This window comes from Microcaecilia unicolor, chromosome 4, assembly GCF_901765095.1.
Source record: "Microcaecilia unicolor chromosome 4, aMicUni1.1, whole genome shotgun sequence".
Lineage (NCBI taxonomy): Eukaryota > Metazoa > Chordata > Amphibia > Gymnophiona > Siphonopidae > Microcaecilia > Microcaecilia unicolor.
Window position 1 is genome coordinate 19,902,539 of NC_044034.1, and position 17,396 is coordinate 19,919,934.

The 17,396-nt window shown below is 46.7% G+C and overlaps 1 protein-coding gene across 1 annotated transcript in view; it reads left to right on the forward strand.

The window, feature by feature from the left end:
- Positions 1-1,719: 1,719 nt before the first annotated feature.
- C2CD3 (C2 domain containing 3 centriole elongation regulator) overlaps positions 1,720-17,396 on the forward strand; it is a 374,295-nt gene continuing 358,618 nt past the window's right edge. Inside the window, exons 1-2 of the mRNA XM_030200012.1 lie at positions 1,720-1,762; positions 3,331-3,600. Coding sequence (XP_030055872.1) covers positions 1,720-1,762; positions 3,331-3,600 — 313 coding nt within the window. The remainder of the gene's footprint in view (positions 1,763-3,330; positions 3,601-17,396) is intronic.

Sequence of the window (17,396 nt, forward strand, 5' to 3'; positions counted from 1 at the left end):
TGTGGTATGTGTAGAATTTAGTGGTAACCACAAGCTGTATGAGATTTACAAGTGAGTGTTACTCAAAATTAGGATTCATATTATAACTGCAGTTACTTGTTGTGGGGTATAATAAGAACTAACTGCTTTATGGTTTGAATGCATAGTTGACTTAATGAGATCTGTTTTTAAAAATTTGAAACATCATTAACTGTAAGTTGCATTATAAGTAACAGTAGGTGTGTGCGCATACATTTTGAGGAGGTGGAACACAGGCTGTGCTATGATGGTTACATCTAAACACTACCACATGCTTTCCCTGGGAACGCTATGGGTGTAATGGATATGGACTGAGCATAATCTAAAATTTAAATAATTATATTAACGATTATATGTATGAATGGTTATTTAGTTTAATTTTTCCCAAGTATGTTTTGGTGGAATATTCATATTTGAGGACTTGGGTAGTCTATATGTTTTTTCTTCCGGTTGAGTAGTGAATTGAATTTTAATTGCCAGACCTTAGACCATTCTTCTAGCTTCTTCAGATCCTTTTTCATGTTTTCCACTCCCTCCGGGGTGTCCACTCTGTTACAGATCTTAGTATCATCAGCAAATAGGCAAACTTTACCTTCTAACCCTTCGGCAAGGTCACTCACAAATATATTGAACAGAATCGGCCCCAGCACCGATCCTTGAGGCACTCCACTACTCACCTTTCCCTCCTCCGAGCTAACTCCATTCACCACCACCCTCTGGCGTCTGTCCGTCAACCAGTTCCTAATCCAGTTCATTCTATCCAAGTAAATTCTCCAAGTAAATTCTATCTAATGTCAATAATTGTTAGGTGGCGATTATTGGCTAATTAACGAATTAAGTTGCGTATGCAAATCCAGAATACAACTGGATTCACGCACACAGCTTAATTTAAGCTTAAGTCGCCCTATATAGAACCCCGGGGATAGTATTTTATAACATTGCTCACAGCATATGAATATACAGACTGTATCTGAATAAGCTTTTCTGACTGAACAGAGTTGTTCCGAGCCAGGAAGTTATGAGAATACAAAATAGCAGGTGTACACATGTACTTTTACTTAGAGTAACTTATGCACACATACCTACCAACAAGTTAGCCAGCTGTTTATAAAATTACTCTCCCTGTCAGCATGTCTCTGACAAAGTGTACAGCAGTAGTTCAATCCTCTTTAACAAACCAGTTATTTTTGTGCAATTCTTGTTGTTGTATAAAAAAAAAGCAGAATTAGAAAGGATACAGAGAAGGGCAACCAAAATTAATAAAGGGATGGAATGACTGTCATTGAAGAAAGCAGAGGGGAAATATGATAGAGGACGGTCTACAAAATTCTGAGTGCAGTGAAACATTCCTAGATTATTTGAAATGTTACGCATTAATGCACTGAGTTGCATTAATGTAAACAGAAAAAGTGTTATAGTAAGTAAATAAATCAACTGAACATTAAAAAAAATAAAAAATAGTACCCTCTCTTTCAATGAGGGACGGAGGGAGCGTACTACAACTCCCGACACGCTTCGTGCTGTGACGTCACTTCCGGCAACTGAAGGCTGCGGGTTGCCCGCCGGAGGATGTGGGCAGGCGCAGGCGGTTGTTGGTTTGAACTTCCGCCGCGTTGCTGAGGGAACAGTTAGAGTGCTGGACACTGTGGACAGTTCGAGCTTTGATGGGTCATTGGGAAGCGTAACGGCTGTCAACACAGCATGAAGACGCGGAAGGGGCTACCGGGCAGCCGGCGGAAGAAAGGTAACGCGCGCGTTCCAGAGGGCTCCTGAGTTTCTCATACAGCCATTGCTTTCCCTGGGTCGAGCTGTTTAAGCAGAATAAAATTAAAAATACGCTGTTTACTGGAAATAGGAGAGGTCTAAATTTAAAATGGGACGGGAGATAGACTATTTTTTCCCTCATAGATCTAAAATGCTTTCTATTATATCACTATTATGCATTCCATTACCATGCAACCCAAATCCAATTTCTGTAATACCAGATGTCTAGTCTCTTCTCATTTCCACTATCCATGATGTATTGTAAGCCACATGGAGCCTGCAAAGAGGTGGGAAAATGTGGGATACAAATGCAATAAATAAATAAATACAAATAAATAAAATGGGAGCAACTGTTCATTCCATCTGGGATAGTTGTCTGAGCTTTTGTCATGGCTGTGAGTTGTCTCTCTGTCTTCCTCCACGGAGTCCTGTTTTGATTTCAGGAAGGGGGATCAGCTTCTGAAAGGTGGTCAAGAAATGTATTGTCAGTTCAATTAATAAGTATCCCCTCAAATTATAATTGTTTGCTAAGCTTTATTTCCATGCCCACTCAACCTCAGACAAGCTCTTAATAACATACTTTATATGCATCTTGTGGAGGAGCAGCCTAGTGATTACATCATTGGTTTAACAACCAGGTAATCCCTTTTCAAATCTGCTGCTGCTCCTTGTGATCTTAGGCAAGTCACTTAGGGGCCCTTTTACTAAGCTGTGTTATTATTATTATTTGTAGCATTTACATTTTCCCACCATTTTGCAGGCTCAATGTGGCTTACATATTACCGTAAACGACGTTAGCCGATTCCGGCACTAACTTGCACCTAACGCAGCAAAAAAAAAAAAAAAAAAAAAATTTATATATATATTTTTTTGTTGAGGCAGAGAGCGGGCATTCCCACTCTAACCAGTTAGTGCACGGATACCTTATGATCCCTTACCAACTACAAAGTGGGTGGTAGTAAGTGCGCACATGGTAATTTAACAAAATGGTTGCACTTTAATGGCAACATCAGCGCACGGTCATGAATGCAAAAAATAGAAAAAAGACATTTTTATTCCGGTGGTAAAAATGGCCTTAGCGTGCGGGAAATACCTATGTAAGAGTTTGCCAAGCCCTATTTTTACAGCAGCTTAGTAAAAGGACCCCTTAATTCTCTATTTCCTCAGATACAAAATTAGATTGTAAGCCCTCAGGTGACAGAGAAATATACTTAGTGTACTTGAGTGTAAACTATTTTGAGCTACTATCACAAAAGGTGTGAACTAAATCCAAAATAATAAGTAAACATTTGAAATACAACAAATGGTACAAATGTATACCTAAAAGTTAGTGAAAGAACAGGAGTAGAATTTGGGAATCTTGTTCCATTCATCATAGTGAAAGTTAGGGCCTTCTCCCTGTTTAATTTTTAAAAGTTGCTCTCATTTTGTTTCAATAGGAAAAAAGCTTAGTACATCCTTTTGGGTCTGTTGTAAAGATACTTAGTGCATATGGCCTAATTGTGAGCTGTTTAGAGTCTTATAGTGTATATTTTTCTTTACTCATAGGGGCTAGCGATGTTTCTCCTTCTACAAGCTTGCCACCTCTAGTTGAAGGGCAACTGCGCTGCTTTCTGAAACTCACAGTCTGTAAAATCTTATGGACTATCCCAAAACCACCAGCTCCCACCATCATCAGGGTGAGATGGTGGGGGGAGACATCAGATGGGACAACATTTCGGCCAAGGGATACCACCCAGCTGGAGCAGAAAGCAGTGAAAACAACCACACGTTATGCTATCCGCTGTGGACCAAAGCAGTTTGCTTCATATTTAACAGGTGAAGAATATTTGATGGTAATGTTAGATATTACTTTTGCATTGACACTGTGACATAAGTTTTTGATTAATAGGTTCTTGCTCCTCCCCACTACTTTCCAGTTTCTGTTTCCTCCTGTGCTGAGTTAATGTTAGAATTTATTTTTTTGTTGGCTTGATTCTTCTCTTTATCTACCCCTTTTTACTAAACCATACTAGTGATTCTCCGAGGACAAGCAGGCTGCTTGTTCTCACTGATAGGGTGACGTCCACGGCAGCCCCTCCAATCGGAAACTTCACTAGCAAAGTCCTTTGCTAGCCCTCGCGCGCCCGCGCGCACCGCGCATGCGCGGCCGTCTTCCCGCCCGAAACCGGCTCGAGCCGGCCAGTCTTCTTTTGTCCGCACTCGGTACGGTCGTGTTTCGCCGTGTCGGGCCCCGGAAAGTTGACCTCACGCGTCCAAATTGTTTTTTGAGCGTGTTTTTTTCTTCGGAAAAGCTTTTCTAAAGTCGGGAAGTGCTCCGGAAACCCTCCACCGGGTTTCGTGTCAATCCTCCCCGTACTTCCAGCTTTTTGCCCCGGTAAGTTTTCTTTCGTCGTCGGGGTAGGCCTCTTTTTGGCCTCGGTCGAGATTTTTCTCCCTCTAAATTTTGGTGCTTCAATTTTCGCCATTTCGGCTTTTGATTTCACCGGCGTGATTTTTCCGCCCATGACATCGAAGCCTTCCAGCGGCTTCAAGAAGTGCACCCAGTGCGCCCGGGTTATCTCGCTCACTGATCGACACTCGTCGTGTCTTCAGTGTCTGGGGGCCGAGCACCGCCCTCAGAACTGCAGTCTGTGTTCCCTGCTTCAAAGGCGGACTCAGGTAGCGAGACTAGCCCAGTGGAACGTGTTGTTCTCGGGCTCTTCGTCGGCATCGGCACCGGGATCTTCGAGTGCATCGACGTAGTCAGCGTCCAGACCATCTTCCTCGGCCGCCCTTGCATCGAGCGCATCGAGGCATCGGGCCTCTGCATCGGCGCCGAGACATCGGATAGCTGCATCGACGTCGGTGGTACCAGGACCTCGTCTGCTGATGTCGTCGGACGGTGGTGCATCGGGTGGAGTGCAGGTGAGGGCTGTCCATTCCCCTGCTGGTGGTGGTGAGCCCTCGGGTGGGTCTCCTCCTACCCTGAGGGCTCCTGCGGTACAGCCCCCCCGAGATCGACCCTCTTCGGTCTCGGCCCCGAGGAAGCGACGGGTGGATTCGACGTCCTCCTCGTCGGTGCCGGGGAGCTCCGGTGACATGCTTCGGAAGAAGTCGAAGAAGCATCGACACCGGTCCCCTCCCCGCGTCGGCACCGAGAGCTCTGGGTCGCCGAGGGAGTCGGCACCCAGCAGGCATCGGCACCGAGAGGACCGCTCACCCTCTGTTCAGGAGGTGTTGATGCGCTCCGCTCTGGACAGCCCGGAACAGCCTCCACGCCCGGAACAGGTACTGACGTCGACGCCTGCATCGACCTCCATGCCTTTCTCTGCAGCCGCTCTGAACGAGAGCCTCCGGGCCGTTCTCCCAGAGATTCTGGGGGAGCTGTTGCGCCCTACCCCTCCGGTACCGGCGGTGCTTGCGCCTCCGGTACCGTCGAGCGTGGCGCCGGCTGGCCCATCGCCCGGGGTGAGGTCCCCGACGTCGGTACCGCGTGCGGTGCCGACTGCGGCCACCTCCCAGGAGGGCTCCCCGACTACGTCGGCGGAGGGAGCTTCGCCGATGCGGGCGAGGGAGTCTACCTCTCGACGCCCCCATCGTGGACGTGGCTCCACGGAGTCGAGCCGGGCCCGGTTGCAGACGCAGGTCCGTGAACTTGTGTCTGACACCGAGGGTGAGGCCTCGTGGGAAGAAGAAGAAGATCCCAGATATTTCTCTGACGAGGAGTCTGAGGGTCTTCCTTCTGATCCCACTCCCTCTCCTGAAAGACAGCTTTCTCCTCCTGAGAGTCTGTCTTTTGCTTCCTTTGTCCGGGAGATGTCTACGGCCATCCCCTTCCCGGTGGTTGTGGAGGACGAGCCCAGGGCTGAAATGTTTGAGCTCCTGGACTATCCTTCTCCACCTAAGGAAGCGTCCACTGTTCCCTTGCATCATGTCCTAAAAAAGACATTGCTTGCGAACTGGACGAAACCTCTAACTAATCCCCACATCCCCAAGAAGATCGAGTCCCAGTACCGGATCCATGGGGACCCAGAGCTGATGCGCACCCAGTTGCCTCACGACTCTGGAGTTGTGGATCTGGCCCTAAAGAAGGCTAAGAGTTCTAGAGAGCATGCTTCGGCGCCCCCGGGCAAAGACTCTAGAACCTTAGACTCCTTTGGGAGGAAGGCCTACCATTCCTCTATGCTCGTGTCCAAGATCCAGTCTTACCAGCTCTACACGAGCATCCACATGCGGAACAATGTGCGGCAGTTGGCGGGCTTGGTTGATGCTCTTCCCCCTGAGCAAGCCAAGCCTTTTCAGGAGGTGGTCAGGCAGCTGAAGGCGTGCAGAAAATTCCTGGCCAGAGGAGTTTATGACACTTTTGATGTTGCGTCCAGGGCCGCTGCTCAAGGTGTGGTGATGCGCAGGCTCTCATGGCTGCGTGCCGCCGACCTGGAGAATAGAATCCAGCAGCGGATTGCGGACTCGCCTTGCCGTGCGGATAACATTTTTGGCGAAAAAGTCGAACAGGTGGTAGAGTCTCTCCACCAGCGGGACACCGCATTCGACAAATTCGCCCGCCGGCAGCCTTCAGCTTCTACCTCTACAGGTAGACGATTTTTCGGGGGAAGGAAGACTGTTCCCTATACTTCTGGCAAGCGTAGGTACAATCCTCCTTCCCGACAGCCTGCAGCCCAGGCTAAGCCCCAGCGCGCTCGCTCTCGTCAGCAGCGTGCGCCTCAGCAAGGCCCCGCGGCTCCCCAGCAAAAGCAAGGGGCGAGCTTTTGACTGGCTCCAGCAGAGCATAGCCGACATCCAAGTGTCAGTGCCGGGCGACCTGCCAGTCGGGGGGAGGTTGAAAGCTTTTCACCAAAGGTGGCCTCTCATAACCTCCGATCAGTGGGTTCTCCAAATAGTCCGGCAAGGATACACCCTCAATTTGGCCTCAAAACCTCCAAATTGTCCACCGGGAGCTCAGTCTTACAGCTTCCAGCACAAGCAGGTACTTGCAGAGGAACTCTCCGCCCTTCTCAGCGCCAATGCGGTCGAGCCCGTGCCATCCGGGCAAGAAGGGCTGGGATTCTATTCCAGGTACTTCCTTGTGGAAAAGAAAACAGGGGGGATGCGTCCCATCCTAGACCTAAGGGCCCTGAACAAGTATCTCGTAAAAGAAAAGTTCAGGATGCTTTCCCTAGGCACCCTTCTCCCCATGATTCAGCAAAACGATTGGCTATGCTCTCTGGACTTGAAGGATGCCTATACACACATCCCGATACTGCCAGCTCACAGACAGTATCTGCGATTTCAGCTGGGCACACGCCACTTCCAGTACTGTGTGCTACCCTTTGGGCTCGCCTCTGCACCCAGGGTGTTCACAAAGTGCCTAGCTGTGGTAGCAGCGGCGCTTCGCAGGCTGGGGGTGCACGTGTTCCCATATCTCGACGATTGGCTGGTGAAGAACACATCCGAGGCAGGAGCCCTGCAGTCCATGCAGATGACTATTCGCCTCCTGGAGCTACTGGGGTTTGTGATAAATTACCCAAAGTCCCATCTTCTCCCAGTGCAGAAACTCGAATTCATCGGAGCCCTGCTGGATTCTCGGACGGCTCGTGCCTATCTCCCAGAGACGAGAGCCAACAACTTGTTGTCCCTCGTCTCGCGGGTGCGAGCGTCCCAGCAGATCACAGCTCGGCAGATGTTGAGATTGCTGGGCCACATGGCCTCCACAGTTCATGTGACTCCCATGGCCCGCCTTCACATGAGATCTGCTCAATGGACCCTAGCCTCCCAGTGGTATCAGGCCGCTGGGGGTCTAGAGGACGTGATCCACCTGTCCACGAGTTTTCTCGAATCCCTGTTTTGGTGGACGATTTGCTCCAATTTGACTCTGGGACGTCCCTTCCAAATTCCTCAGCCACAAAAAGTGCTGACCACGGATGCGTCTCTCCTGGGATGGGGAGCTCATGTCGATGGGCTTCACACCCAAGGAAGTTGGTCCCTCCAAGAACGCGATCTACAGATCAATCTTCTGGAGTTGCGAGCGATCTGGAACGCTCTGAAGGCTTTCAGAGATCGGCTGTCCCACCAAATTATCCAAATTCAGACAGACAATCAGGTTGCCATGTACTATGTCAACAAGCAGGGGGGCACCGGATCTCGCCCCCTGTGTCAGGAAGCCGTCAGCATGTGGCTCTGGGCTCGCCGTCAGGGCATGGTGCTCCAAGCCACATATCTGGCAGGCGTAAACAACAGTCTGGCCGACAGGTTGAGCAGGATTATGCAACCTCACGAGTGGTCGCTCAATTCCCGTGTGGTGCGACAGATCTTCCAGGCGTGGGGCACCCCCCTGGTGGATCTCTTCGCATCTCAAGTGAACCACAAGGTCCCTCAGTTCTGTTCCAGGCTTCAGGCCCACGGCAGACTGGCGTCGGATGCCTTCCTCCTGGATTGGGGGGGAAGGTCTGCTGTATGCTTATCCTCCCATACCTCTGGTGGGGAAGACTTTGTTGAAACTCAAGCAAGACCGAGGCACCATGATTCTGATTGCTCCCTTTTGGCCGCGTCAGATCTGGTTCCCTCTTCTTCTGGAGTTATCCTCCGAAGAACCGTGGAGATTGGAGTGTTTTCCGACCCTCATCACGCAGGACGACGGGGCTCTTCTGCATCCCAACCTCCAGTCCCTGGCTCTCACGGCCTGGATGTTGAGGGCGTAGACTTTGCCTCTTTGGGTCTGCCAGAGGGTGTCTCCCGCATCTTGCTTGCTTCCAGGAAAGACTCCACTAAGAGAAGTTACTTCTTTCATTGGAGGAGGTTTGCCGTCTGGTGTGACAGCAAGGCCCTAGATCCTCGCTCTTGTCCTACACAGACCCTGCTTGAATACCTTCTGCACTTGTCTGAGTCTGGTCTGAAGACCAACTCCGTAAGGGTTCACCTTAGTGCAATCAGTGCATACCATTACCAAGTGGAAGGTAAGCCGATCTCAGGACAGCCTTTAGTTGTTCGCTTCATGAGAGGTTTGCTTTTGTCAAAGCCCCCTGTCAAGCCTCCTACAGTGTCATGGGATCTCAATGTCGTTCTCACCCAGCTGATGAAACCTCCTTTTGAGCCACTGAATTCCTGCCATCCGAAGTACTTGACCTGGAAGGTCATTTTCTTGGTGGCAGTTACTTCGGCTCGTAGAGTCAGTGAGCTTCAGGCCCTGGTAGCCCAGGCCCCTTACACCAAATTTCATCACAACAGAGTAGTCCTCCGCACTCACCCTAAGTTTCTGCCAAAGGTCGTGTCGGAGTTCCATCTGAACCAGTCAATTGTCTTGCCAACATTCTTTCCCCGTCCTCATTCCTGCCCTGCTGAACGTCAGCTGCACACATTGGACTGCAAGAGAGCATTGGCCTTCTACCTGGAGCGGACACAGCCCACCAGACAGTCCGCCCAATTGTTTGTTTCTTTTGACCCCAATAGGAGGGGAGTGGCTGTAGGGAAACGCACCATATCCAATTGGCTAGCAGATTGCATTTCCTTCACTTACGCCCAGGCGGGGCTGGCTCTTGAGGGTCATGTCACGGCTCATAATGTTAGAGCCATGGCTGCGTCGGTAGCCCACTTGAAGTCAGCCTCCATTGAAGAAATTTGCAAAGCTGCGACGTGGTCATCTGTCCACACATTCACATCTCATTACTGCCTGCAGCAGGATACCCGACGCGACAGTCGGTTCGGGCAGTCAGTTCTTCAGAACCTGTTTGGGCTTTAGGATCCAACTCCACCCCCCGAGGGCCCTGTTTGTTCTGTTCCAGGCTACACTCTCAGTTAGTTGGTAAATTTTTTAGGTCAATCTCAGTTATGTCCTCGCCGTTGCGAGGCCCAATTGACCAATGTTATTGTTTTGAGTGAGCCTGGGGGCTAGGGATACCCCATCAGTGAGAACAAGCAGCCTGCTTGTCCTCGGAGAAAGCGAATGCTACATACCTGTAGAAGGTATTCTCCGAGGACAGCAGGCTGATTGTTCTCACAAAACCCGCCCGCCTCCCCTTTGGAGTTGTGTCTTCCCTTGAAGTGTATTGTCTTGCTACATACTGGACTGGCCGGCTCGAGCCGGTTTCGGGCGGGAAGACGGCCGCGCATGCGCGGTGCGCGCGGGCGCGCGAGGGCTAGCAAAGGACTTTGCTAGTGAAGTTTCCGATTGGAGGGGCTGCCGTGGACGTCACCCTATCAGTGAGAACAATCAGCCTGCTGTCCTCGGAGAATACCTTCTACAGGTATGTAGCATTCGCTTTCCCGGTGTGGCAATGCAGACAATTTGAATGGGTTTTGTCTGCATTGCTGCACGGGAATTGCTAGTGTGGTTTGGTAAAAGATGCCTTATGTTTAGCGTTTCTTTGCGTCAAAACCAAGTGCAGGAGGCAACCTCTACGTCAGGAAGTCCAAGCAAGGAGAAGTAGAGGCTGACCAAAAAGGCAAATCCAACACTGGAGATATTGTGAAGAACTACTTTATTGTTTCTGATAAAGGGTGACCCAACCCGATCCGTGTTTCGGTGCAACAAGACGCCTACATCATTGGTTCCTGGGAGAACACTTTATATTTAAAGCAGTCGGGAGAAACCCACTCAAGAAAGAGGCTGTGGTGCAACCACACTGGCCAAAGGGCATTTACAAATCAGTGGACACATACTAACAGCCACAGCGGGGTCTGCGTGTAGTTGTTAGTGTGTGTCCATTGATTTGTGAATGCCCTTTGACCAGTTTGGTTGCACCACAGCCTCTTGAGTGGGTTTCTCCCAACGGCTTTGAATATAAAGTGTTGTCCAAGGAACCAATGCATGACCCCTGATGTAGGCGTCTTGTGGCGCCGAAACACGGACCGTGTCGGGTCAGCAACAATAAAGTAGTTCTTCACAATATCTTCAGTGTTGGATTTGCCTTTTTGGTCAGCCTCTACTTCTCCTTGCTTAGCGTTTCTTTGCTCTATCCTTTCTGTTGTTTTTCTCTCTCACTGTTCTGTTAATTTTATAGAATTCCTTTCTGTTTCTTTTCTATTTTAGCCTGTACATCGCTGGGAACTGCTGTGTCAGTTTAGCAGTATAGCAAGTTTTTAATAGACTATATATAGTTTTGGTATTCATGATATAGTTTTGAGTTGGTTTAGATTTTTGTTTATTTATTTTTGTCAAATTGATGCTTTTGTGTACAGAGTGGGAGCAAAATCTCATATTGGTTGTACCTCAGGGTTCATTGCTTTCTGTGCTACTTTGCCCCACTCTGTTGTGTTTTGACATCACTAGGAGTTCAGTTCAAAGTATATGCTGATGACATTCAGTTGTATTTTTCCTTGAAGAATTCAGTAAAAGAATCTGTATGTTTTCTGAATATTTGTTTGCAGGTGATTAGACATTGGTTCAAGGCAAATTGCCTTCAACTGAATCTTAGTAAGACACAAATTCTGATTTTGTCACAAATTCTGATTTTGTCATGTTAACCTGTACCTATAGAGTTTCCTTGTAGTATGTTGGGAATGGGACTTAATATACCGCCTTTCTGTGGTTTTTGCAACTACATTCAAAGCGGTTTACATATTATATACAGGTACTTATTTGTACCTGGGGCAATGGAGGGTTAAGTGACTTGCCCAGAGTCACAAGGAGCTGCAGTGGGAATCGAACCCAGGTCCCCAGGATCAAAGTCCACCACACTAACCACTAGGCTACTCCTCCATTGGTGTGGAGGTTTCAATTGTTACAAAACGTTAGTACCTAGGAGTGATTGTTGATTCATCATTGTCATTCAAACCTTATGTATCTAGTATAATTTGGAAGGTTTTCTTTAAATTGAAACTTAGACGGTTGAAAAACTTGTTATCTACTGATAATTTCTGCATGGTTTTGCAAGAATTAGTTATACCTGCATTTGACTACTGTAATGCCTTGTTAAGGCTTCCAAATAATATTCTACAGACTTTACAGATAGCTTAAAATGCAACAGCAAGGTTATTAACAAGTATGGCTCATTCTTGTCATATTACCAGTTTTAAGGGAGTTATATTGGGTGCCAGTTGTTTCGTGTGCAATTTATAAAGTTCCTCCCACGTCGAAATGGCTTGCATTTGGACGTTTTTTTGACATGGACGTCTTTGGTTTCGAAAATCACCGAAAGTCAAAGACGTCCATGTCTAGGGATGTCCAAATCCAAGGACGTCGATGGTACTTTAGAAACAAAAGATGGACGTCCATCTTTTTTCAAAAATACGGTTTTCCCTGCCTCCAGTTTTGGAGATTTTACAAAGATGTCCAAATTCCAACTTGTGCGTTTCTTTCGAAAATGTACCTCATTGTATTCTAAAACTAACTTTAAGCCAGTGTAAATTGTGCAACTGCGGGGTAGCCCTCTCATATTTACCCAGTCCAAATATCAGTCTGGCTGCTATGTTCTGCAGAAATTGTAATTTAACATAGTAACATAGTAGACATAGTAGATGACGGCAGAAAAAGACCTGCACGTTCCATCCAGTCTGCCCAAGAAGATAAATTCATATGTGCTACTTTTTTATTTGTACTGTCCTCTTCAGTGCACAGACCGTATAAGTCTGCCCAGCCCTATCCCCGCCTCCCAACCACCAACCCCGCCTCCCAACCACCAGCTCTGGCACAGAACCCTATAAGTCTGCCCAGCACTATCCCCGCCTCCCAACTACCAGTCCCACCTCCCACCACCAGCTCTGGCACAGACCGTATAAGTCTGCCTAGCACTATCCCTGCCTCCCACCACCGGCTCTGGCACAGACCGTATAAGTCTGCCCAGCACTATCCCGCCTCCCAACTACCAGTCCCGCCTCCCACCACCGGCTCTGGCACAGACCGTATAAGTCTGCCCAGCACTATCCCCGCCGCCCAACCACCAGCCCCGGCACAGACCGTATAAGTCTGCCCAGCACTAGTCCCGCCTCCCAATCACCAGCCCCAGCACAGACCGTATAAGTCTGCCCAGCACTAGCCCCGCCTCCCAACCACCAGCTCTGCCACCCATTCTAGGCTAAGCTCCTGAGGATCCCTTCCTTCTGCACAGGATTCCTTTATGTTTATCCCACGCATGGGCAAAAAAAATTATTTACTAATTTACATGAAAGGCCTCCATGTATTGAATTGCAATAATCCAAGTATGGCAAAAGAATAGTCTGTGCCACACTTTTAAAACTACATGGGTGTAGCATAGAACGTATTGCCCTCAGTTGTCTGAGCCTAAAGAAAAATGTTTTTGTTAAAGCTTTTAGATGTAGGTCAAACAGCAAATTTGAGTCAGTTATTATCCCAAGAAGTTTAGTGTGATCTTCAAGTTGCAATTTTTCCCCTGAATCCACCATAAGATGTTTCGTTGGTAATATCTCATAAGCTCCAAACCAGACTACTTTTGTCTTCAACCTATTCAGTTTTTAAAAACATTTCATTAGCCCAATTCTCTGTCCTTATAATATGCTTTTTGAAGGAGGTTATTATATCTTCAAATGTTATCTAAAGCAGTGCATGGCAAAAAAATATCTGCATATGAGAAGACTAACGCTGAACATTGAGTGGAGGAGTGGCCTAGTGGTTAGGGTGGTGGACTTTGGTCCTGGGGACCTGAGGAACTGAGTTCGATTCCCACTTCAGGCACAGGCAGCTCCTTGTGACTCTGGGCAAGTCACTTAACCCTCCATTGCCCCATGTAAGCCGCATTGAGCCTGCCATGAGTGGGAAAGCGTGGGGTACAAATGTAACAAAAATAAAATAGATACTATTGGAGATTCTACATGGAATGTTGCTACTATTGGAGATTCTACATGGAATGTTGCTATTCCACTAGCAACATTCCATGTAGAAGGCTGCGCAGGCTTCTGTTTCTGTGAGTCTGACGTCCTGCACGTACGTACGTGCAGGACGTCAGACTCACAGAAGCAGAAGCCTGCGCGGCCACATTGGTGATCTGCAAGGGCCGACTTCTACATGGAATGTTGCTAGTGGAATAGCAACATTCCATGTAGAATCTCAAATAGTAGCAACAGTGGAGGAGTGGCCTAGTGGTTAGGGCGGTGGACTTTGGTCCTGGGGAACTGAGTTTGATTCCCACTTCAGGCACAGGCAGCTCCTTGTGACTCTGGGCAAGTCACTGAACCCTCCATTGCCCCATGTAAGCTGCATTGAGCCTGCCATGAGTGGGAAAGCGCGGGGTACAAATGTAACTAAAATAAATTGATAAAATACAACCCATCCTACTCGGATAAAGGTTAAACAAAGACGGTGAAAGCGGGGAGCCCAGCGGTACCCTGACTCTATGATCTCTTTTGTAAAAACTCTCCAAACTAGTTTGGAACCGTCCCGTTTATTCCATACTCGCTCAACCTAACCAACAATTGTATGTAATCTACTCCTTCAAAAGCAGCTAAGATTAACATCATAGCTGTAATAAGATCATCTGTGGAACAACAAGAGGAAGTGACAGCTACTGATGTAATGTTATTGACATTGTAGGGGTATTTCCCTGTGATCTAGCCTAAGCTGGTCTTGGCCTATACAAGCCTATGATATCTTGGTATAATAAGATGGCTGCTGCAACATCTCTGTGTCAGCAAGATCCAGCTTCAGCTTGTGGAAAATCACTGACAGGCTTGCTAAAGCCAAGGACAGTCTGTGTTCTAAACACCCCCTTCTATCACCCTGAGAACGGAGTAGGGAGGCAGACATGGCTCCAGAAGTTACCATTCTCCAAGGTCACAAAACAAAGAACTCTTCTTGCCCATGTACTGAACTGGACAAGATCATGATTGGTTCCTACCGTCACCTGACCGAGAGGTACGGGGAAAGCGGGAACAGAAGTAAGTTAGTGAGTCGGAGATCCTTGGAAGGGGGGCAACTGGTAAGAGGACCTGAGAAATCCAGCAAGGCTCGGGGGAGCCAGAGACTTTGTATGATACCAACCTCGTGACCTGCATCCTGGTGCAAATACCTGTGGCAGAGATATTGGCTCTGATAACCAAAGGAGTGACGGGAACCTACGTGGGCTAATAAAGACCTGCACTACCTAAGACACCGACAGCTAAAATAGCGTCTGGGGAGATTCTGCTCCGGTCTTATCTGAAGCCGTCATCACGACAGCGTGGTAAGATCACAGTGATATATTTCCTGGTCTGGGGTTAGGCAGTGGTTTTATCTAAGTACGACTGGTTTATGTCAGCTCTTGGTCAGGGAAAGCAGCTAATCTGTATTTTGCATAAGATGTGATAAGTTTCATAAGGATTATTAGGTTATCATTTGTACTGTTCTAATCATTACCGTACTTAGTCTCAGGATAATCAGAGTGTAGTTTAGACAATATATTTTGGTAGTGCTCATATCAGTAAGGGATATTTTTATTGCATAAGCTAGCGCAGAGTATTTCTATTTTCTTATCCATAATAAAGCTAATATATATCTATCTATCAGCTGTGTCTTTCTTTTTCACTCTACACACCAACACCTGGAGAGGTGCCAGAAGCAAGATTCCTGTATCTCACCCTAGACAGAGCTAGTGAGTCTGTTAGGCAGACTTATGCATCAGGGAATCTTGGTATAAGTAATCTGTGGGTACCTGTTGCCCTAGGTATTATTTATCTCACCCTACAACATGCTGGTGTGACCTTGCAGCGATGAAGAGAAGAAAAATGGGGAAACAAACATTAATCACAAAATTTTATAAAACACTTTTATAATTTATGTTTGTCAGTTGCATTGCTACTATATATAGTACAGTACTCTCTCTAATTGTTTTTACAGTGTTGGTCATGTTATAGTATATTACAGTATAGTAATTATGTTTTAGCGCTATAGTGTTGTTAATCAAGAATTTTTAAAAATCAAGAACCCTTTGCCTTCATTTATGCATTGTTTTCGGGGTTACCATTTTCCATATTATCCGACTTGTCCGACAACAGGTCAGTTCCATTTACGTTGGATAGTAGAGACTGTATTGCATTTAATTTTTGATAACCATAATAATCAAGTTCCAGGATTTCCATGTTTCCTCCAGGTTCTTTCTAATTTCCTACGCTCTTATTTTAAACCAAGGTGTTAAATGCCTACAAGGTATGGGAAGATTCATTAAAGGGGCAATTTTATTAAATATATCCAACACACCCTTACGAATTCTGTAACATTATTGTTGAGTCAGATAATGTTAAATCTAAACTTGAAGTAATCGGAGACCATATAACTCTCGAGCATCTATTTTACTTCTGGAGAGATGGCTACCTTGAAGCGGCCTTATTTGTTGTACAAATGCTCTCCATCTGAGTGTAAATTCTAGGGAATAGTGGTCTAACCAAACAAGAGGTTTCCAGCCAATAATCTGTAGAGGAAATATTTAAATATGTTTCCATGGTATAAGCTAAGATAATCAAGTGGAAACATAAAACCTAACAAATTCAGAAAGGAACAGAAATTCAAGACATTAGAATCTGCTAAGTTCTCTAAACGTAAGTTTGTATTGCCTAATAAAATACTTAAATTCTGTAACAAATTGTGTAATAAAATCTCTCTATATAAAAGGCACCACCAACGTTCTAAATGAAGCCTCCAGCCGGAAGTGTGAAGGGGGAGAGATATCCGGTTTCCCCATGAGTGTCTGCCCCGCCCTCACTCTCTCTGTAACACAAACAGTGAAGGAAAACACAGCAAAGCACGAAATCAAATCGCTCTCTCTGTAACAGTGAAGGACTCAGAGGGGGGAGGGGAGAGAGGGCAGAAGCCCTCACTATTTCTGTAACACAAACACACACTGAAGGACTCGACTCCGAGGGGAGAGGGGACACAGCACAGGGGAAGGGAGAGAGGGCAGGGAAACACACACTCCCACATGCACACAGAAGAAAACCTTGCTAGCCCCCGTTTCATTTGCATCAGAAACGGGGCTTTTTTACTAGTCATATAATAATTCCTGAATATCACTCCACTTGCCAGGAGTACGGCAGAGTAAAATAAATACTAAAATTTTAATGCCAGAGGCATTAATGCCAGGGAATTAATAACCATTATGTTAAAACAATTTTTATAATTCAAGACTGAGCCAGGTTGTTGTACAATTTTAGAACCAAAGGTGGAAAAATATTATTCAGTTTGTGGATATAAAGTTGCTGCACATTTTGGACTTGCCGTTTGTGTGGGTGAAATCGGCGAATTATAATGTAGGCTGTATTTTCAAATCTACGTGCATGTGTTATTTTCCAAGAATGGCTCCAGGAGCTTGTCCGGCTCCTTTTAATCCCAGCTACACTGCTTTTATCACATCATCTCCTGTCAAAGGATCTGAGAACTTAATTATGTATTGACTGAAAAAAGTAATTTTCCATTTTGTTTTAAATGCACTGCTTAGTAATTTAAGTGTGTTCTCTAGTCTTTGTACTCTTGACTTTACAGACCCCTATGATATATCGACTTGGTCATCTTTTCTGCATGATAAAGAGCTCTAACCTCTCCAGCCTTTCTCCATAGGGGACGTCTTCCATCCCCTTTATTGTTTTGGTCACTTTCTCTGTCCATGTTCTAATTCAGCTATATCTTTGAGCTGCAGTGACCACAATTGCACACAGTAGTCAAGATGCAGTTACACCAAGGAGCAATACAGAGGCAATATGGACGTATTCTTTAGTCA